The 22,122-nt window shown below is 34.2% G+C and overlaps 1 protein-coding gene across 2 annotated transcripts; it reads left to right on the top strand.

Annotated features, from left to right (window-relative positions):
* Positions 1–1,829: 1,829 nt before the first annotated feature.
* Positions 1,830–17,541, top strand: LOC122051100 (probable magnesium transporter NIPA4). 2 transcript variants are annotated; one of them, XR_006131323.1, is made up of 10 exons: positions 1,830–1,974; positions 2,084–2,370; positions 2,505–2,561; positions 3,582–3,672; positions 3,767–3,927; positions 4,010–4,137; positions 4,238–4,375; positions 8,317–8,454; positions 11,057–11,149; positions 16,785–16,834. XR_006131323.1 is itself a non-coding variant. In XM_042612055.1 (10 exons), the coding sequence occupies exons 2-10, from the start codon at positions 2,241–2,243 to the stop codon at positions 17,126–17,128; spliced, it is 1,056 nt and encodes a 351-aa protein (XP_042467989.1). In that variant the 5' UTR covers positions 1,831–1,974; positions 2,084–2,240; the 3' UTR covers positions 17,129–17,541. The 2 variants fall into 2 exon arrangements, 1 of the variants encoding a protein (XP_042467989.1); XM_042612055.1 differs by lacking the exon at positions 8,317–8,454 and adding an exon at positions 16,989–17,541 and having other exon boundaries at positions 1,831–1,974; positions 16,785–16,902.
* Positions 17,542–22,122: the final 4,581 nt, after the last annotated feature.

Below are 22,122 nucleotides of genomic sequence, written 5' to 3'. Positions count from 1 at the left end.
ATGTTAATAGTATATATTGAGATATAAATGTGAGCATAAAAACTATTATTTAAGATTTTGAAAATTTAAAAGAACAACTAATTCCTTTCCGCTAAAGAATTATACCTCATACTTAATTGAATATATTTTTAATATTAACTTTGAGTATTCTATTAATTTTTTAATGATTATATTTTTATTATTAAAAATTATACATAATATATAATAATTATTTTTATCATTTAATATAGCCCTCCAAACCTGAAATATTAATTCCGCCCTACGATCTCATCAAAAATTTACTTTTGATGGCATACTTTCAATTAATGATGGATCCGAGACCTAGAGATACTACGCGAACATACTGTTCAATTTATATTATAAATTATCTATATAAGTTGCTAAGTGAGATAAAATAATGGAGGACTAACAAGACCTTCCCATGATTAATAACAAAGGAATATCTATACAAATATTGAATTCTACCATAGAACATATAATGATTCAAGTTGATTTTGCTAGTTTTGATTAATCTAAAATATAAACCAAAAGAAAAAAAAAATCCAATCCCCGGGACAATGATATAGTGATTAGATTCTTCAAACGGTTAATCAGATATTTAAAAATCAAATTCCAATTATAGCGTACTGTAAAGATTTTCATCTAGTGAGATGATAATTCTAAGAACGCTGATCATTTGAATAAGTCTCCACGAGCAAGCTAGAGGAACAAGAATAAGTTTAAAGTTTAAAGGCTTAAATTTCAACAAGTCAAAGGACTTAGCATAAAAAGAGCTTAAACTTCAAAATAGATTTCCGAAATGGATTTAGATATGACATCTGGACACCTCCATCGTTCTAAATGTGAATCTTCAACATGTGGAAATCAAGAATGGAGATTTTCTTGATAATGGACATAGAACAATTATTTGCTATATGGAAGATTTTGAAATTCTAAGAGATTCAAAGGGAAAACCTATTTAAAAAAGTAGAACGAGAAAGAAATCTAAAAAACCGAGGCAAATAATAAGATAACTAAATTATTATTTAATATTTTGCATAATATGATTTTATGTAAGATATGCTCATTTCAAGATGCGAAGGATTTATGAAGCAAGTCAGCTAAGTTTCATGAAGCTCCAACCTCAATGTCAAGTCAAAATGAATCTAAAGAGGAACTCTTTGGATCAAAAGCATAAGGATTCAAAGGTTGAGATGTGTTCAATATCCGATGAAAAAATTAAAGAAGCATTTATCTCAAGAATTAAGAGGAAGAGATTGTTGATATCAGACCAAGAGAATATCTCTATCTTCATATGAAATGGAGAAGAATATGTTATAGGATCGAAAAAAGTTAGAGGGAGGAGAGATGAATAGTGTAAGTCACTTTTTTAAGTTTTCATAAATCAATCTACCTGATTTATTTGGTGGCAGGAAAAATTTATTTAGGGCTGAATAATAATCTATAGAATTAGTTGGATACTAGATTATTAAAAAAAAAATCAAATTGATTAATTAAATTTTCATAAATTGAAAATGTTGAAGGATTTTCTCAGTATCAACCTTGTCCAGTATATCTTTCTCTATATAATGATAAAACAAAAACCACAGTTTTCCCAAAAATCAGATCCAAACCGTCGTTTCATGATCAAACGGTGAGGGCCCCCAATTTAGAATGAGCCGACGAGACACCTCATCCCGTGTTAAAGAGCCAGCCAGCTAAGCTCAGAGTTCAACTTGAGACACCTTTCACCATATCCCAACGCCTATTGTCCTCCGATCTCTCCCCACGTGGATAACTGATAGGTTCTGCTTCCGGGCGCCACGGTAGTTATGTCCAGCTGTCTGAGACCAAGTAGCCGATCCGAATCAGCCATTAATAATTGCTCGGAACAAAATTGACGACCTTGGCCTGCTCCGTCGTCTTCCTCTCCGCGTTCTCTGGCTTGTCTTCCTGCTGCCGGACGCTATTGGATCGATAGCTTCTCTGCAACTGGTAACATGTTTAACTAACTTTGTTCTTTCCTCTCTCTCGAATCCCTTGGAGGAGCACCTACGGCGGAGCCAGAATTGATCCGTTTTGTATGCACAAAAAAATATTACAGAAAAGGGAATTCAAGGTGCGACAAAAGGAGCAATCTTCCAGTATCTGCTCATGATTCGGAGAGATTTCTGCGTGTACCTTGATTAAAATTTTTGATACCGTGAGAGTATTGATCGAGGAAGATAGGGAAAGAGTGGATTGTGGGGGAAAGTGAAGGAATGGGATTCTCGACGGACAATCTGAAAGGCTTCACTTTGGCGCTGCTGTCTAGTGGATTCATTGGTGCCAGTTTCATCATCAAGAAGAAGGGCCTCAGGAAGGCGGCGGCTGCTTCTGGAGTGCGAGCAGGTTAGCTCCTTCGGCGTCTTCATCTTGCTGTTGATGTTTGTCACGTTAAATCTCTTAGTAGATTTTATTTACCAAGGCATGCCCTTCTGTTTGATCTGTCTTGAATTATTGGGTTATATGCTTCTAACGCACAGGGGTTGGTGGATATGCTTACCTTTGGGAGCCCCTGTGGTGGACTGGTATGATCACAAGTAAGCTACTCTTCCTTCCACTTCTATTCTATACTTGTAAAATTCCTGGAGCGACCTGTTTGGTTAGATTGATGCGGTTCAATCAGAACAATGATTGATCCAGGGGTCTAAAATGCAGAAATCAAGTATGAGCATAAGCATGAGTCATGCAACGAGTGACACATGCATAAAATTAATTAAACAATAAAGAAAATATCTCATTGGAAGTGGAAGATTTAAAAACCGAGAAGGGAATCTGTTGACTGTGGTAATTGCTAAAGGGATGGTGCAGGAAGGTAAAGTTGTTGGTGAACTACGAGCTTCACATTTTTAAATTCCTAGAGGGGTTAGCTGCTGCTGGTCTAATGCCACGAGGATGGCAAACAATCATTGGAATTCAGTAGTTACAGGGAAGAAGACAATCCTCTAGGTGTCATAGAAAACAAGAACCAAAGGAGAAAAAAATTGCTTCCCATAATCTTAGTACTCAAACATCTTCCACAAACATCATCTGTATAGGTTTAGCAGTCAACTAAATCGTTTAATTAAGTGATTGTAACAAAAAACTGGTACAACAATTCAAATGAAAAGAAAAATAAATATTGCCTTGTTTTCTCTGAATAGATTGATTGGGATTGATTACCTGAATCAATTGGCAAGGTTGATTGACTATGAAGATGAACATTTCGATGCATATTGATTGTTAGATTGATAGTTCTATGGACGTGCTCAAGATTTGCAAATTGCAACCCTTTGCAACCATTTATACCATTTTTTCCTAAATAGGGAACACTCAAATTGAATTTTTTTTCTTCGTTTTGGTGGATGCCAATTCTATTCATTTTTTCTATTTTTCTTTTTCAAGAGTTAAAACACTTTCGTCTTAGGAAGTTAGATACAACTTGTATCCTCTACTTTTGATTTCTGATAAATAATGTATGTTGTTATGTTGATTATAGATTTTTTTCCATGAAGATGCTATTGTGACTGTAAGTACAGTAATATGTTTAGTTGACTAAAGAAATGATTTCTGATTTTCAGTGATTGTTGGAGAGGTGGCCAACTTTGTAGCTTATGCATTTGCCCCAGCAGTTCTTGTCACTCCTTTGGGTGCTTTAAGTATAATTGTTAGGTAACTTACTCTTCATATCTATGGAGTTGATTGAGGTGAGGATCAACTTTTTGTTGCTGCTATGGTGTTGATAGCACTTCACTTGTGCTTGTAGTGCTGTTCTTGCTCACTTCATTTTGAAAGAGAAATTGCATGCACTTGGAATTTTGGGCTGTATTATGTGTATTGTCGGTTCGGTGGTTATTGTTATTCATGCACCACAAGAGAGAGCAATCACTTCTGTCCAGCAGATATGGCAAATGGCAACTCAAACAGGTAAACTTGCTTACTGAATTTCTAGTCTCCGGATATTGTTTGAATATCTAGATATTCATTGCTATATTTGGTTATTTTTCAGCTTTCTTGTTGTACGTAGCTTCAGTCATCGTAATAGTCTTCGTTCTTATTTTCCATTTTGCTCCACTATACGGAAGCTCAAATGTTTTGATATTCACTGCCATTTGCTCTTTAATGGGCTCCCTCTCGGTAATTGTTTTTGTCCATCATACATTTTAGCAATCATAAGTATGTGGACAGTTGATAGTGTTTTCCGCTATTTGCAACTCAATTATATATTAATATGCAGGTAATGAGTGTTAAAGCTTTGGGGACTTCTCTAAAGCTGACTTTTGAGGGTACAAATCAATTAATATATCCACAGACATGGTTTTTTATGCTGGTAGTGATTACATGTGTGATTATACAAATGAATTATCTTAACAAGGTCAGCAATACTTCTCTCTTCAATATAACTTTGATGGAAGATTGCTCTCAGTCTATGTTTTGCCACATGGTCTATTGGTGTCTTATGATATACTATAGGACCTTTAGCTTAAGCTCATATGGTTACTTAAATTTACATTTCTATACTGGAAATATGAGGTTTTCCATATATATATATATATATATATATATTGTTTTTGTATCATGCCGACGTTGCAATATATGGTGTCGTTTGTGAAATGGAGAAGTAGGAAAAAAAGATAATACAACTTACAACTATATACTTTGATATTATGTCGTATAAGATAATTTACAAAAAATAAAAATATTATCTCAGTTCTTCTTAACCTGAATTGTAGCATGTTAAAAAGTGTCGAGTGTTGACATAAGATCATCAACATGATTGAGACAATGACGTATGAGATATTGCGTGTGCTGGGTAATTTCGAGTTTCGGTAATTTATTAGGTGTTTTGACGGTTTCTCTTGGCACGATATGAGATTTTAAACCATGGTTTTTTACCCTTCTCAATGTTTATGGTTTTTCTCTATGTTGGTTCTTTTGGATTCATGGCTATTGTTGTTTGACATTGTGTTATTGAACGGCTTGCCTGGCGTTATTTTACTAAGAATCTTTACTAAGGTTTTCTAAAAAATGAATGTACCTTGGTTTTGGATTTTTTAACTTCCAACTCCATACATTGTTCTTGTCAAATTGTGCACTCTTTTTTTTACCTAAAGTACCCTTGTTTATGAAAATTAAAATCCTTATCATTTTCTCAAATTATTTTAATGGTTTCATGATGCAACATAAATAACAAAGAAAAAAAATTCAAACTCTTAACTCAGGGAACAGGAAAATATATTATTAAACTGAAAAATGAATCAAGGGGATCCTGGCCTCTTTAATAAAAAAGAAATATCTCTAAAAAAGATCTAACAAACTCTAAATAAATCTGAACAACTTTTTTTTAAAAATTTAAATAGTAAAATTTATAAAAATCCCTAACTTTGTCGTTCTTCTTCACCAAGAAAAGTGTGACTTCGTCGAGTAGGTGAGCAAGATGTTCCATCAAGTCTTCAGATGGCTCACATATGTGCAAAGCAGATAACAGGGATGCCATTTGTAGATGGGTTTGACACATGTGCTATGTTTTTAGCTCCTCTTATGTGATCCATATGCCTTCCCTTTCTAGGATTCCGTTTTAGTGAACTTATTATCTTTTATTGCTTTTATTGGGATGCACCCTCTTAATGATATGGTTCGACTTTGACAAGGGAGGAAGAGCTAGCGCCAAAGTGACTAGAGCACTATATGTGAGAAAATCAGTGTTCAAAGAAGGGGCTAAATGTTCCTTGATAACATATTAGATACTTTAAAAATTAGACTAATGTGTAATTCAGTTGGTAAATCAGCAATATAAATATTAGAACCATATTTTTCTCACAGTATGGAAAGAACTAGAAGTAGATTGTGTATAGTTTCTTATATGAGTTTTTATCAAGCTGCTTAGCACGGATACAAATAAAGAGATAATCTTAACATTGTCTCTACTATGTGCATCTATATAAATTTTATTAAATGCAGGCTCTCTATAACACTTGCATGTATCTCTTAAATATGCTCAAGAAGCTCTAACTTAAAAGGGTAGAAGGTGGTAGCTAAGAAAATCACTAATACTAAAACCAAATCAATTGGGCGAGAAGCTTTATACCCATAGACAACCTCAAAAATGGACTTTTACATGCAAAATTATTTACACAAGTAAACTCAAGTAAGATAGAATCTCAAATCTCAATTTTTTCACTAATAGATATCTTACTAGATTTCTTAAACTATGGTTAACAACTTTAATTTAACCATTAGATAATGGGAAAAATACTAAAACTAGATTTATATTCCAAATAATTTTCAAATGGTCTTCCAAAATCCTAACCATATACTCATTTGACACTAGCCTCTTTGGAGAACAATTAGCTACATGTGATACATCATTTAATTATTGCATGAAATAAACTGTGCCATTTTAGAAAACCTTTTTACAACAATTAACATACATTCATAAAATGGATTGATTCGAGAGAGTTCTTAAGCAAAATCCATACTAAGGTCCTTCTATAACTCTTGAGGAATTAGTAGGGGTGTATAAAGGCTCATGTTTTGCTTGATTGTGTTAGCTCTCTAACACGTGCCCTAGCTTTGCCACATCTAAATGATGGCCAATATGTTTTGTCCTTTTCAAAATATCATATGAGTCTGCCTACGTGGGCTCCCATATTAAATAGTTGTGTATAACTAATGTTTTGTCACATCTAAATGATGGCCAATAAACAAGGAGTATGCTTTATAAATAATGTTCAAGGAATAAATAGGAGTGTATCCTAAAACAGGTAACCGCTTTGATAACAAATTTGACTAAATTATGATGATTTTATTTGGGAAGTCTTGAAAAATCATTCCAAAGGCAGTGCATGTAGAGCACATGTAAGGGTACTTAGTCTTAAGATACTCAAATCATATTGCCATGGTTTCCATCCTGTTTAGGGCAGTATGAGTCGACTTAATGTGTCATCAGATTTGGGATTCCTCCTAGATTGTGCATTTGGACAATAATATACTCTTAGAGGAACTTAACCCACCTAGATTGTTTGGAGCTCAACTTCACTTGTAATTAAATCTTCATTGGACTCCTTGTTTAATCAACTTAAGCCTAACAGAGAGTATTCTATTTGCAAGTAGAGAGTTTGCAATTGGCTCAATAATCGACTCAACATTCTCAACCTCAATCAACTCAATTTGTCGAGGATTCAACTTTACTCGCTTATGCCTTTGTAAGTCTATGTAAAGATCTAGGATCAAGCTTGATCACCAACTACAGCCAGGAACCCATATTCTTAGGCTAAAGGCTCTTTGAAAGCTAAATTTACATTTGCACAAAATACATAAAGATTACAATCTCATATAATTTCTAATAGTTCATTGGATTTCACTTGCTTACCTAAGACTCCAAGAGTCCATGTCTTTTTGGATTTTCTTCCACAAGCCCAAAGGTTGCACCCTTAGGATTCCTCAGTTTGCCCAAAAGCTTTACCTCTTGGACTTTATGCTCATTAGATATCTCGCACCATATTTCATACTATCAACTAAACTCTATGTGCAACTTGCTAAGTCTTTGGGAAATGAATGCACACAAAATAGTAACACGGACAAACTTAACTTAAACTCTTTGCCTGACAACAAAATATTCCAATTGAATTTAAAGGCATAATTGTGCCGATGGTATATTAGTTCATGTTTGTAATCATGTTCAAGTTCTATAGGGAGGACCCTATGCAAACATGTTGTTGCCATGTAATCTTTGCCTAGGCAATTATAACATTGTAGGTTTTAGTTTTATGGCCAGGTCTCTCTATCCTTGTTTGATTTATAGGTTGGCTTTTTCACATTAGATAAGAATAAGTTTAGGCACTGCACAGTTTAAAATTTTGAGTCGTATCGGAGTTTTGGTTTATGTCCAAAACGATATGATTTTGGTATCGTATTGTGCTATACTGATATAGTTTCAGTATTTTTAAAATATAAAATATATTAATTTAAAATAAAATTTTAATCTAAATATTAAAATATATATAATATAAAAAGTAATATTTTTTTAAAAAAGAAAAAATACGGGATCACGACGCCTTCATATGATAAATAAATAAATTTTTTATTATATATTTTAGAAATTATAATAAATAATATATATATATATATATATATATATATATATATATATATATATATATATATATATATATATATATTAAATTAATGGGATAATTTTATTAGGCTTTGATAAGCCTGTTTAGATTATTCTTTTATAGCTAGGAATTGATTGAAATTATTAAGATAAGTTTAATTATTAACATAAGTTTTTTCCTTTTGGCATCATCGCACTAGCTACTTGCTTGCAACCCACGGATTGTGGCGACCTCTGCGGGCCTTTGCGACCTTGCGGAGTTTGTCTTGGGATCGTGGTGACGTCGACGACCTCAATGACCTCGTGGCAACATCCGGTGCTGGGCGGTGGGCGGAATGGTAAATTTCATACGTTTCATTCAGCACAGAACGAAATTTTAAACCATGGTTTGGCACAAAATGAAATTTTAAACCATGATTGTGCCCCAAGTGGTTTGGGTTCGACTTTGGGTTTTAATGTATATGTAAAAGATTAAGTTAGGCTTTGCATGTCGTATTTAATATGTATATTTGAGTTGACTAGGGACTTGATAGGTCATTCATGGAGCTTGTGACTTGACATAGTCAAATGGTGATGGATGATGACTTGGCACGGCTAAGGTAGTACGTTCAATGGCTTAAAGTTCTGTGGAGGTTGGAGAAGGTTGCATGACAAGAAACACTAAGATGTTGTTGGAGTAGCTTGTGGGGCATGACTTAAAGCGACCATGTTGGCAACTAGCTTAAAGTCTATAGAGAATAAAAAGGAGAGTACAAGACATTTGAAGGAGTGCTGGACTAGGAGCATCGAGGCTTACTATTTACAATAGGCAAAGGAGGCAAACTACATAGATGGAGAATGAAGGATTACATGTGGAGTGAGCCAAGGATTCTATACATCCAAGGGATGAGTAACCTTATAAGAAACGGCCATGGTGGCGAAAGCAAACTGTGGAAGGTAAGCTCTCATGGTGAGCTATGAGAGTTGAGAGAATGTACTCTTAGGAAAGGGTAGATGTCAACTTAGGTGAGACTCAATCATTAGGATGATCGTAGTTGAGTTCAAATTGACTAAAGTTGAGTCCAGGAGGTTGTAGAGCTAAGTCATCGAAGGAGTTAACTTTGAATAATTTGTTAGCGAATAAAATATTTCTATTCGGGGTTGAGTCAAGTTGATAGTCAAATGATTCACGGTGAGTCGACTAATGAAGAATTTTAATATTAATGATACAACAGAAAAGTCGAAAGATCTGTTGATCAAATAAAGCTGCGTTGCAACGATTACATAACTTAAGGTTACAGTAGTTTAGTTGATTGATGGTAGAATCCAATCAACTCAGTTGCCATTAATAGACTTGAGATGAGACGATCTGAGAAAGCAATCTAAACAACACGTGAAGAATGAAGGGAACGAAGACTATAGAAAGGTAGCAAGGTGGAGGCTTGAAGGTAGGTGAAAACAAAGATTGGTTAAATCACTTTTCTTGTATTCTTAGCATTTCTCTTTTAAGTGCTTGTAATTGTTTATACTGTAAGAGGTTTTTCCACCTTCGGTAGTTCACCGCGAAGGAGAAAGATAGTGGGCTCTCCAAGAGTAACTCACCAATGAGGCATCAACCGTGAAGTAGGAATAAGGGTGTTGAACCATATTACATTATTTGTTAGCAATTAGTATGCGAATTATTTATGTTTGGTTTATTCCACTGCATTAACCATTGTGACCTTGCTAAAAGCCTAAAATATTAGCAAAAGTAGTATAATTTGTAATTGCAGGTACAATGACTATTCACTCTCTATCTCATCTGACTATCCATCACATTCAGTCCCAATGTTAACTTTTGGGAGGATTGAACCTGTTCAACATGTAGTTAGGAGTTAAGATTAAACCAACATGATTATAAAATGATTACTAATTCTATTACTGATATTTGCTAAAGTTACATTTGGTTAGGAACCTAGTAGTAATCCCTTTTGGTATGGTACGTCTGGAGATTGAGATTGACCAAATTTATTAATGCCAAAAGTTGTACTACAAATATTTAGATGTATTGGGTTGTGAGAATCAGAGGTATTGGGGTTCAGGTGAATGTTCAGAGGGCAAGACAACAAAGGACAGCTAACATGCAACAATTCCAGGATCTAAGATGCTTTTGAAGTAGTTATATACACTGATAATTAGATTTCATAGTGAGAAACTAAATGGTGTTGCAAAAAGTATATTGCTTAGTCTATTTCTTCATGTGGTGCCGGTGCATGGTGCAGTTTTTGACTACATTCAATGAGATTATTTGATCAGGGATCAATATCCACTGGTACCATAAAACTAATTAACTAAATGTAGCCATATATGATATGTAATGTATGAAAACATTTCAAATGGAATGGAGTAATGCCAAGTAGAAGTATGTTTGAGACATTCAAAAATACATATGCATATATTTAGTAAAGTAAGCAGATATTTAAGGTGCCTTCATGGCATACTTATATTGTTATTAAAGTCATTTGTTACTTCGTAGAAGATACTTCAACATCTCTGATCCACATCATAGAAACAACTTTCTATACATGTAACACTAAAAATTATTTGTTTCTAACCTAAAGTCCCACATGAGATGAGAAATTTCTAATGTCATTATATGGTAACAATCTATAGCCTATATCATCGTTTTGCGAACAATAAAATGGTATGTTCCAGTGCTGCAAAATTAGTAGTTCTCCATTTGCTAAAATGTACATGTTCATAAATTCATTAAAGTCTTTGATACCTTTTAATTTATGGAATTTCTTCTCCTGTCTCTCTGATATGTCATCTTAACTCAATTACACAATATATTTGATGTATTTCAGCTTGGTATTCTGTACAAGTTATCAATTCTTTTGAAACTATTTTTCCTTAAATTTGTAGATACTTATATGGATTTCTTGTGCTTTTTTACATTGTTTATTTTTTCCATACCTCCAGGCTCTTGACACCTTCAATACAGCCATTGTGTCACCAATATACTATGTGATGTTCACCACGCTTACAATCTTAGCAAGTGTTATAATGTTCAAGGTACGGCTTGCATATCCCACAAAACATCATGGGCATTCTTTTTGATATCAATGGTTGTTTGCATGTGCCATCAATATCCAAGTAAATGTATTGGTTAACTCATGTTTAATTAGTCTTTCCTTTTGCCTGAGACATTTGTGTTTGCTGTTTGGATTTTCTTCCACTATTTTTTTCCCAACAATTAGGCAGTGTGACTGTTGCTCCTTGATCACCAAATATGCAACATAACCTATACTCATTATTATTTTAACACTCAGGTTGGAACATATTTGTCTGCTAAAGTTGATTAGCTAAAACTTATCCAAAAGCTCAAGTCATTAGGAAAGTAATAACTAATTTGTATATTTATATTCTTAATGATAGATATTGAGCTAGAGAACACTATAAAAATAGAGAAAACCAAAATATAATGGATTATCTGATATTGAGCATGTTTGTGGCACAACCACTGCAATCTTATAAATACATCAGATAATTCTAGAATGATATTAGTTATTGCTTAATTAATTTGATCATCATCTACTAGGTTCTTGAAACCACACAATGCATGCATCCGTTTTGATTCTCAAGATGCATATGCATTAATTCTATGCATGCATGTGCATTAATTCTCAAGATTAGCTTTTAACACTCCCTCTTAATTTTGAGAGATCTAAGACTCCCAGTTTTTCACGCAAGTAGAGAAATTTTTCAGTTGAAAGTGGCTTTGTGAAGATATCTCCAGTTTTGCAGAAAACTAATTCAATTTCACCTTTTCTTGATAACTCTCTGATGAAGTGATGTCGTAACTCAATGTGCTTTGTGCGACTGTGAAAAACAGGTTTCTTGGCAATGGCAGACATATTGTCACACGAAAGTATGGTTGGCGCAAATTGTTCTTGCTTCATATCCTTGAGAATTCTCCTCAGCCAGACAACTTCACATGCTGCTCCACATGCTGATATATACTCAGCCTTGATAGAAGACATAGCCACAATATTTTGTTTCTTTGATGACCAAGAAATACAGTTCGTTCCTATGAAGAAAACATAGCCCGATTTACTCTCGCAATAATCTATTGAACCTGCCCAATCACTATCAAAAAATCATGCAATTCACTATCTTCTTCAGCTTCAAATATTATTCCATAATTCTAGGCTCGCTCCTAAATCTTGAGACAACACCAACAACATACATAAGATCCGGTCTTGTATTTGTGAGATAAATGAGTGATCCAACTAGATGGTTTCATCAACCTTCTTAGCTCCATCATTTTTGGAAAGCTTTCATTGACTACCATAGGAGTATAAGAGACTTTGCAGCAAGTCATGTTGAATTTCTTCATCAAATCAACAACATATTTTTCTTGAGAGACAATGATTCTCTCATTCTCTTGCTTCACTTGCATCCCAAGAAAATATATTATAAGTCCTAGATCTGTCATCTAAAATTGACTCATCATGGCTTTCTTAAAATCTTCAATCATCATCAGATTATTGCCCATATATATCAAATCATCAACATAAAGGCATGCTATAAGAAAAATTTATTGTACCTTTTGTCTTCACATATAATGATGGCTCATTTGGACTTCTTTGGAATCCATTTTTATGAAAATAATTGTCAATTTTGCTATTTCATGCTCGTGGAGCTTGCTTTAATCCACAAAGAGCTTTTTGAAGCTTATACTCCATATTTTTTTTGAACCTCTAATTACATATCCTTGTGGCTAATGGATTATACTTCTTTGATTTCTCCATTCAAAAACGAAGATTTAACATCTAGTTGATATATCAACAACTTGAGTTGAGTAGCAAGAGCCATAAATGTACAAATAGTTTCCAGGCGAACAATTGGTGCAAATGTCTGGCCGAAGTCAATTTTGGGCTATTGACCATATCCCTTAGCAACAAGGCAAGCTTTATGCTTTTGTATAGAACCATCTTCGTTGTACTTAGTCTTGAAGACCCATTTTAAGTAATATCTTTGGATGGTGGCTTTTCAATGAGCTGCCAAGTGTTATTTTTTTCAATCATCTTTATTTCTTCGTTCATGGCTTGTACCCAAACTTCTTCTCCAATAGCATCATCATAATTTTGGGGCTCACTAGCAGCAAAAGCAACATCATATGCTTCATATATTTATTGTAATGAACGAGTCTTTGGTGGTGAGTCGGTTGTATCCGAAACCATTTGATCATGACTTGATGATGAAGAGCTTGGAGTTTCTAGATTTGGAGAAATTAAATGAGTGACTTCATTGGCTTGAGGAGGTGTTGCATGTGAATCCAACTATTTTTCTTCCTATTCCCATGCACTTCATCAAAAATCATGTCTCTTGAAATGGTCAACTCTTGAGTGTTGGGATTATGCAACCTGTAGCTTTTGGAATGATCCTATAGCCAATGAAGATGCATTTCTCTCTTTTTCCATAAAACTTTTCTATGTTTTGAGGAATAATGTAATAATAAGCTAAAGAACCAAAGATCTTACGATGACCAAACCTTTGGTTTTCGTTGGAACCATGCTTCATAGGGTGTCATGTGTTGGACAACCTTTGTTGGAGATCTGTTTAAAAGATATACGATTGTATTAACAACTTCTACCGAGTAGGTGTTTGGCAAACCTTTGACTTTCAACATGCTTCGAGCCATCTCCACAATGTTGTGATTTTTCCTCTTCCCAATGCCATTTTGTTAAGGACTTTGTCTATGCCCTTTTCTTTGCAATGGTTCGAAAATGGCTTTGAAATAATTTTTCCTCCTCGATTTGTTCTCAAGTCTTTAATGACTTGTCCACTTTTTCTTTCAACATAAGCCATGAATTGGAGAAATTTAGAGAAAGCTTCAGATATCTTCTGAAAAATATATCCACATCATCTTTGAATAATCATCAACAAATAAAAGAAAATATCTTCTATTGTTCAAGGAATAAGTTTTAGTTGGACCACAAATATTGGCATGCAATAATTCTAGTGGAGTTGTAGCTCTCATGAGAATTTAGGAAATGCCATTTTATGGATTTTTCCAGAAGTGCATCCTTCACAAACTCTTCCTCTTGTGTCAACCGAAGGTAGGCCAATAGCCATAGCCTTTTTATTCAACAATTTAAGGTTCTCATAATTTAAATGCTCATAACTTATATGCCAAAGCATTGAATCATTTATGACTTCAGACTTTAAAATCAGATTTTCTTTATGAGACATGCACATCGGGAACACTCTATTTGATGTGTTATTGTTTGATCCCTTTCCTTATCAATAATTGTGCATTTATCCTTATCAAATGTGAGCGTATAACCATTTTCAACTAGTCGACACACACTCAGCAAGTTTTGAGATAATTCAAGAACATAAAAGCACATCTTGAATAAGTTTAGAAGTATCTCCTTTGTTTTCACCTTTGCCTTCCACCTTCACATACTTTCCATCTCCAAGCTTCACTTTGGATTTAAATGAATCATCCAGGTATACTGGATTTTATACTTGTCATATGGTGACTGCACCAGCTATAGAGGTACCATGTATCTCAATCTTCTTGCGTACTCATGCAAGAGTAGAACAATTGTTCCGAGGATTCATCAATTTTAGTGAAGTTGGCTTGATTTTTTTACTTCTTCGGGCAATTGATGTAAAGATGGTCAAAGTCTTCACAATCGTTACATTGTTGAAACCAACAATCATTGCTTTCAAGATTTCTCTTTTTGCATATGTGGCATCCTCTGAAATCTTTGTTGCTCGACTGATTTTTCTTCCACTCTTTACCTTTTGATTCATCTCTTGAATTAGAATTCCGATGTTGATACTTTGGGCATCTATCTTTATTCTTTCTTTCTGTCACATTCATTTTAGATTGGAGAGCCTACTCTAATGGTTTCTCTGTATATCTAACCATTATTCTCATGAGCTTCAAGGGAACCCATCAGTTCATACATAGTAAGTGCAGACAAATCTTTAGATTCCTCAATAACAACAACAATATGTTGAAATTTTTGTGCTAAATCTTTAAAGTTTTGTCAACTGTTTTCTTTTCTTATATAGTGTCACCACAACTTCTGATCAAATTAACTATCTCAGTAATTTTTGAAAAAAATATCTCGTACCCTTTTAGTTTCTTTCATGGACAAATTAGCAAAACTGGTCCATAGAGTCCGCATTTTAATGGCAATGATTCTCTTTAAGTCTTGAAATTCTTCATTCAAAACTTCCCAAGCATCCTTAGTCTTTTTTGTGCCGAAAATGTGAAGGAAAATTGACTTGCTCAATCCGTTGACATTCTCTGGATATTACCTTTGTTGAGCATTGACAAGCCGTTGGCGGTTCTTCGTAACTTTGTTAAATTACTTCCCTGAGATCATGTGAGATGAAAGATGTTTCCATCCGACTACTCCAATAATCATAGTGCCCTCTATCAAAAATTGGAACTTGACTTGGAGAGTATTGGAAGAGTGTGCTTGCCATCAGGAAAGGAAAGTACGTAGACACACTAATGCCACTAATAGATATTGAAGTAGAGAACAATATAAAAATAGAGAAAACCAAAATCTAATGGACTATCTGATATTAAGCATGTTTGTGGCATAGCCATTACAATCTTATAAATACATCATGGATAGTTGGAGAATGATATTAGTTATTGCTTAATTAATTTGATCATCATCTACTAGGTTCTTGAAACCACACAATGCATGCATCTGTTTTAAATCTCAACATGCATGGACTAATTCTATGCATGCATGTGCATTAATTCTCAAAATTAACATGAATTGATGAGATAACACAAGCGAGATTCAACCAATGAACCTCCTATGATATCTTGTTGAAGTTGATTAACTAACCACTTATATCAAAAGCTCTAGTTGGTAGTAAAATGACTAATTTATATATTTATGCTCTTAATAATATCCAACATGTGAACTTGGAGAGCTAGATGGAGGTTGAATTTGACACTAGAATCTCATCATTGCTAGGCAATTACTTAGACTTGGATACATGCATTTAACATGATATGAATCCATGTGTCCAACATGATTTTCTTAAAGTCCTTCCATGTGAACAACTAGGATTTTAGGTATCAACTAGGAGTATCTATGATAAACATCAATATGCATCACATAAATGAAGAGTCCAAGTTTTAGAAACTACTAGAGTTGTTACTGAGTCCAAGGGAGCTTGAACTTGGTGTTAGGTAAGTAACCTATCCGATTGGCCTGTTAGGCATAGAGAAGTATCACCTTGTTTGGAGAAATTGAAGTGTTGATATTTAAGGGAGAAGTAGCTTGCCAACTTTGTAAAGGGATGCTACAAAGCCTCATCTCAAGGTGGTGCTAGGATCGGGAGAGATGTGAAGGTTGCCTCAAGTTGGAGTCTTGAACATTTGAGTTAGCCAGTGCTCCTATCCTTCATATGCAAGGTGGGTGGGAGATCAAGCTTGCGTCAATCAGGGTGGGTTTTCTCCTTAGAGAATTAATATAGGAAATTCTAATCTTAGGATATGATTGTCTCTGAAACCATGACAAGGAATGAATTTTTATTAAACGGAGGGAACCTTTACATCATGTAGAATATATTCTATAACTAAATGTTCTGAGGGATCAACCTTTTCAACATATAATTATAACATTCAATAATTCTAACGGACATTATAATATGCCTGCAGGATTGGGATGGGCAAAATATCGGAAACATCGTATCTGAGATTTGTGGCTTCGTTGTTGTTCTTTCAGGGACCATTCTGTTGCAAGTCACGAAAGACAACGACAGGAACGCCTCAAGAAGTGCGTAATATAGCTCATGCCATCTTATTAGTTTATGTTTCTTCTGTTTAGCATTTGGCTTTCATATAACTCGAGATATTATGCAGGTGTATACGCTCCATTATCCCCAAGGTTACCATCTTTGACGACTCGACTTTGTTCTGGGAACGGGGATTTGTTGAAGCATGTCGAGGAGGACATGGCATTTTCAGAAGATGCATTATTGAGACGGCAGGAGCTATACTAACATCATTTAGAAAGCATAAGTCAAAGATCCTGTCGCGGAGTTTCTAACAAGGGTGCTATCTAAAAGAGCCTTTTTGAGGCTTTTAAAGACCTACTGAGTCCATCGCTGGTTCTGGGGGCAGGAAATGAAGAAATCCAATGCAGCTGCTGCTCCAAATCCAATGAATGCAACAATTTGCTTATATCTTGCAAAATGATTCGTTAGCTGCTCCAGCTATAACGCAAGTTTGATAGAAGTATATAGATCCTTTTGCGAATTCCAGCGACGTGTGAATTAGGCGATTTCAGGTGTAGCTTCCTCTCTATAGCATTTGTTGAAATAATGATTGAGTGGGTCGTGTGATGAACAGTTTGGATGTGGCATATTTATGAAGTTATCGTCTATACAAAAAAATCAATAGTTCACTCTGCTAATTGAGGATGTTGTGGTGTTTTAACTTAATATCCCTAAGTTCTTAAAGATAAGATTGTGTATAATAAATTCAATGTGATCCAACTTTTCTTCAAGGTTTTGCATTGATGAGAATTTAATACACCGAGCTCTCCTTTTAATTAAATTGTTTTGACTAAATATCATTTTTAACATTAAAATATTTACTTTCAATTTTAGAAATTAAAATATTACTTTGAAAGATTCATAGAAAGCTTATAACATCACTTTTGCTAGATAAATTATTTTGGAAATGAATAATTTTTTGCCGAAATTTATTGACGGGTGCTTTTAAATAAAAAATAGTTCTTTTCAACTTTTTTTAATATTCTTTGAATGACATAATTTTGCCCGGCCAAAATGAGTTATTTTGTATTAAAGGGTTTTGCTCAAATCTCCTTCATGGATTTAGATTCTCGACGAGTGTTTAACTAAAAAAAATAAGTTTTCTTTTCGATTAAAAAATTGAAATATTAATACTGAGGCTCCTTGGAAAGTTATTAGTTTAAATATTTTTAGTCAAAACAATTTATTTTAAGCTATCAAAGACTTTTTCCCTAAACTACAACTTAATGGTGTTTCTAAATCAAAAATTGATTCTTTTCAACTCAATAAATCTCAAATACTTTCTTGAAACTTCTAGGAATCCTTTTCTTTAGTATAGTATTTTAATCAAATCGAGTTGTTGTGGATTACAGAGAGAAGGCTTTATTCAAACTCTGATTTTTTCTTGACTCTTATAAATTAAACTGCAATATAATTTTCAAGTCAAAATGACTTGTTTTAGGGCATCAAAAACCAAAAGGTTTGATCAAAATTCTTGGATGGATGTGTTTAACTATTTTTTTTTCATATACAAAATAAAAATATTATTATTGAGACTCTTAGCAAGCCTTTAGTGCATGCTATTTTTTAAAACTAAAATAAATTATTTTGGAAACCAAGTTATTTTGCTTAAATGACTTGTTTCTTTAAAAAAAAAACTAAAAATGGTTCTTTTCAATTAAAGAAATTTATTCTTAAAATTTATATAAAGACTTGATGAGTGTTTTTAAAGTGAAAACTTATTTTTTATTCCTTGTAAAGCTATATTATGACCATAATCAAAACAACACATTTTATATCAAATCTTAATGGATCTCTTCCACCTTTTTCCCCTTGAAATCTTTGAGTGCTAAGATAGTCTCCATTTGACATATTGCCAACCTCGAATGTAAACCTCTTTCAGGGGCTTGAGGTTCATGCTTTAGTCAAGTAAGCGATTCCTATTAAGGGAGTGCTTTTTTCCTTGCTCTCCTCTTTGGTTAGTATACCATGAAGTTGAGTTGGTTCCTTCGGGATGATGCTAGAGGTATTGGGTGGTTCAAGAATAAGTTGAGTTATTTGAATTGGTGGTGCAACATTTTTATTTGTTAGGATGCTTCCTAGTCAGAAAATAATACATTTTAACACCTTTGGATCATAGAACATTTTTTTGTTGAGATGTTTGCTTTTCCAACCTATGAAATATTTATCTAATGGCAAAAATACATATCGTTCAGAAACTCTCACAACTCACATGCTAAGAGAACTCACCTCTAGGGCTTTAGATGTGCTCTGTATTCGATCAACTTTAACTTACTAGGTATTCGATCATCTACCAACTCCTATTACATTTTCACCAAGTATTTAGACCTTAGTTGGATTTTCTTTTCTGCCCAAATTTGTTGGACTTTCCACTGCTACCATCCCTTGTTGGACTTCTTGTTTATCAAGTGTTTGGTCCTTAACTTGGATTTCTTGGTTATCAAGTGTTTGGTCCTTAACTTGGATTTCTTTGATTGTCAAGTATCTATCAACCTCAGTGCTTAGACTTCATTCATTTGTACCTATACTTGGACACTTAACACACACTATATCAATAAGCACAATATCTGATGATATATATATATATATTAGCATTATCTTTGCATGCGTTTGATGCATTCATGATCATATTTTGGATACTTACATCACTTCCCAACATGACTATGATTCGGTGGCCGCGCTCCCCTTTTTTTATGAAAATTTTGTATTTTAAAAAAATGTCCCCCAACTTTTTAGGAAATTTTATTAATTCTTGATATCTTTGGAGGCTATAAAAGGACCAAGGGACATCTATTTGAGGCATTTGGGAATCAAGGGATTTACTCCTTCCCATCAAGGGTTTCCTCATGATAGGGAACCCTAGGAGAGACGTTTTTAAGGAGTCATCAAGATTCGGTCCACATGAGCTTGGAGATCAATTCGATGATGACTATCGACACAACAACTAAGTCTTTTCTCTTTTCTTTTTAATTTGAGTTGTAGAATGCTTCTTTTCATATCTTTGGCTTGTATCTCCATCTCCATGGAGTAGTATCTTAATTCTAAGATGAGAGAGTAATCCAATATAATTGTTGTCACTTTTTAAATTTAATTCAATTCTTTTATCGTATGACGTAGTTGATTTATGATCCAACTTTAGTATGATTACTTGACTACGATACTAACATGCGTTTTCATAGCACAAGGATACGGAGAAGGACCGAAAAGTGAACCCAATTCTCTGATCCCTAAAGTTTGAGACTTGAGGGGTTATTCACGAAAGTAGTTCAAAATCCCACGAGGGTACCATTAGCTATCACAGAGCTTAATGGGTGTATCCCGATATGACTCAACGAAGTATAGGATAATACCTAGAGGATCATGTGGCATTGTGATAAGAGCGTTCTTGAGAAAGCAGTCACTCTAGTAAAATGCCCTGAAAGTAGACACCGTATTTGGGTAGATCCCCCCGATATTATTTGAGAAAAGATATCAAGTACCTTGGGATAGATCACCTTCATAATTATTGAGCATAGATGTAAAAGGATGAATAACGATTTGGATATCAACGATTATAATGGCAAAATCAAAGTTTTATAATTGCTTTCTCAAATTGGTTTTCCCCCACAATGCTTCTTGTTTTCTTCGTTCATTTTTTTTCTCACACAATTTTCTTGACTTTGACTGATTTAGATAGTTTGCTTCTCAATATGAATTAGTATTCGATTTAATAGTTTAGTGGATGATATTTTAGTACTTTATGACAATCGTGCATTTGCAGTTTACACACATCATGTTTTTTGCCGGAGACTTTTTTTAAATCGATATTAATTCCATTACGATTTAGTTAATCTATATTTTTTTTCCTTCTTTCTTCCTTTTTTTTTTTATTTTTCCTTTTTCTTTTATTTCCTTTTATTTTTCTTTCCTTTTTTTTTTTTTTTTACCTTTTATTGCTATTTTTGTTTTTGTTTTCCTTTTCAGGTGAACAAATCTCTAGTGCACAAAGATGAAAACTCTAACTCAAAGGTTTTATGAATCCAATGTTGTTAACTTCATAAACAGTTATTGTAAGATTTGTGGTACAACAAGTTATGCAGACGATAATTTTTCAATAATTTTTACACCTTTACCACTTGAACAAGTGGATGACATTTTTTGGCCATAGAGCAATCAAGAAGAGAACAACTATTGGTCATCATTTATATTCCAATATGCACGGAAATCCAACTTGAAAACTTTTCTAGAAAACTTCATCACAACTCAAACTAAACTTAATGAAGAGTTTAAGCAACAATATCGAATTTATGTAGACGCAATCAATCAGATGGAAGATATATTCGATAACTTACTTAACTATACTTAGATGTTGGGAATTCAAACTTTGTAGGATGATAGTTTCTCTTCGAAGGCTCCAGATAGAGTCTCAAATCAACTCGAAACCAATCCTTTCGAATGTTTTGACGCTATCATTTTGAGGATTAGTTAATCTTTGGAGGAGCTGAAGGTGAGCCAGGAGGAGGAGGATGTCACTAAAAACGAGGAAGATGATGCCATTCAGACACCACTTAAAGAGAATCTTGAGGAATATGAATTTGCGACTTTGATAGAGGAGTGTGGTTCTTTAACTCAAGATGAATTTCCTCCAAAGTTCAAGGATCCAAGAGAACCTTTTCTATCCATCAACAAATCCATAATAATCGATATTTAACTCTCTTTGGTGAAGATGAAATTTCATTTGAGCTATCTAAGACTACTAATCAATTTTCTGTTGAGGATGTTTGTTGAAGGTTGCATTGGTCATAGTAGGTTGAAAAAGAAGAACATCATGGATGATTTTGTGATGACCCTTTGAAGCTGAGTGTATTTGATAAATGCATAAGACCTGGAGTTAGCAAGTATTTTGTTCATAAATGAGCAAGGTTTAAGACATATGACCAGATTGTGAGACCGAGCAAATTTGATAAAGGGCAAAGAATCATTGGCAGGAGAGTACGTAAGTACATTAAACTGACAAGAGCAAGATTTAAAGGTAACTCTCTTAAGGGCGATTCGCTCGCCCCCAGCGCCCCCGTCAACCCGTTCCTAGGCCAACACGGAGGAGGTAAATCACGGGTGGCTACTAGCCATTAGTGCAAATGGCCAAAACATGAGGGAGGTTATGCTCGGTCACGCCGAGTTTCGACCCCAAGACCTCATGTGACAATACCCCATGTCTTAACCATCGCACCGCCCCGAGG

This window comes from Zingiber officinale, chromosome 3A (genome assembly GCF_018446385.1).
Source record: "Zingiber officinale cultivar Zhangliang chromosome 3A, Zo_v1.1, whole genome shotgun sequence".
In the NCBI taxonomy this organism is placed as follows: domain Eukaryota; kingdom Viridiplantae; phylum Streptophyta; class Magnoliopsida; order Zingiberales; family Zingiberaceae; genus Zingiber; species Zingiber officinale.
This window is presented reverse-complemented; position numbering and strand designations above follow the sequence as displayed.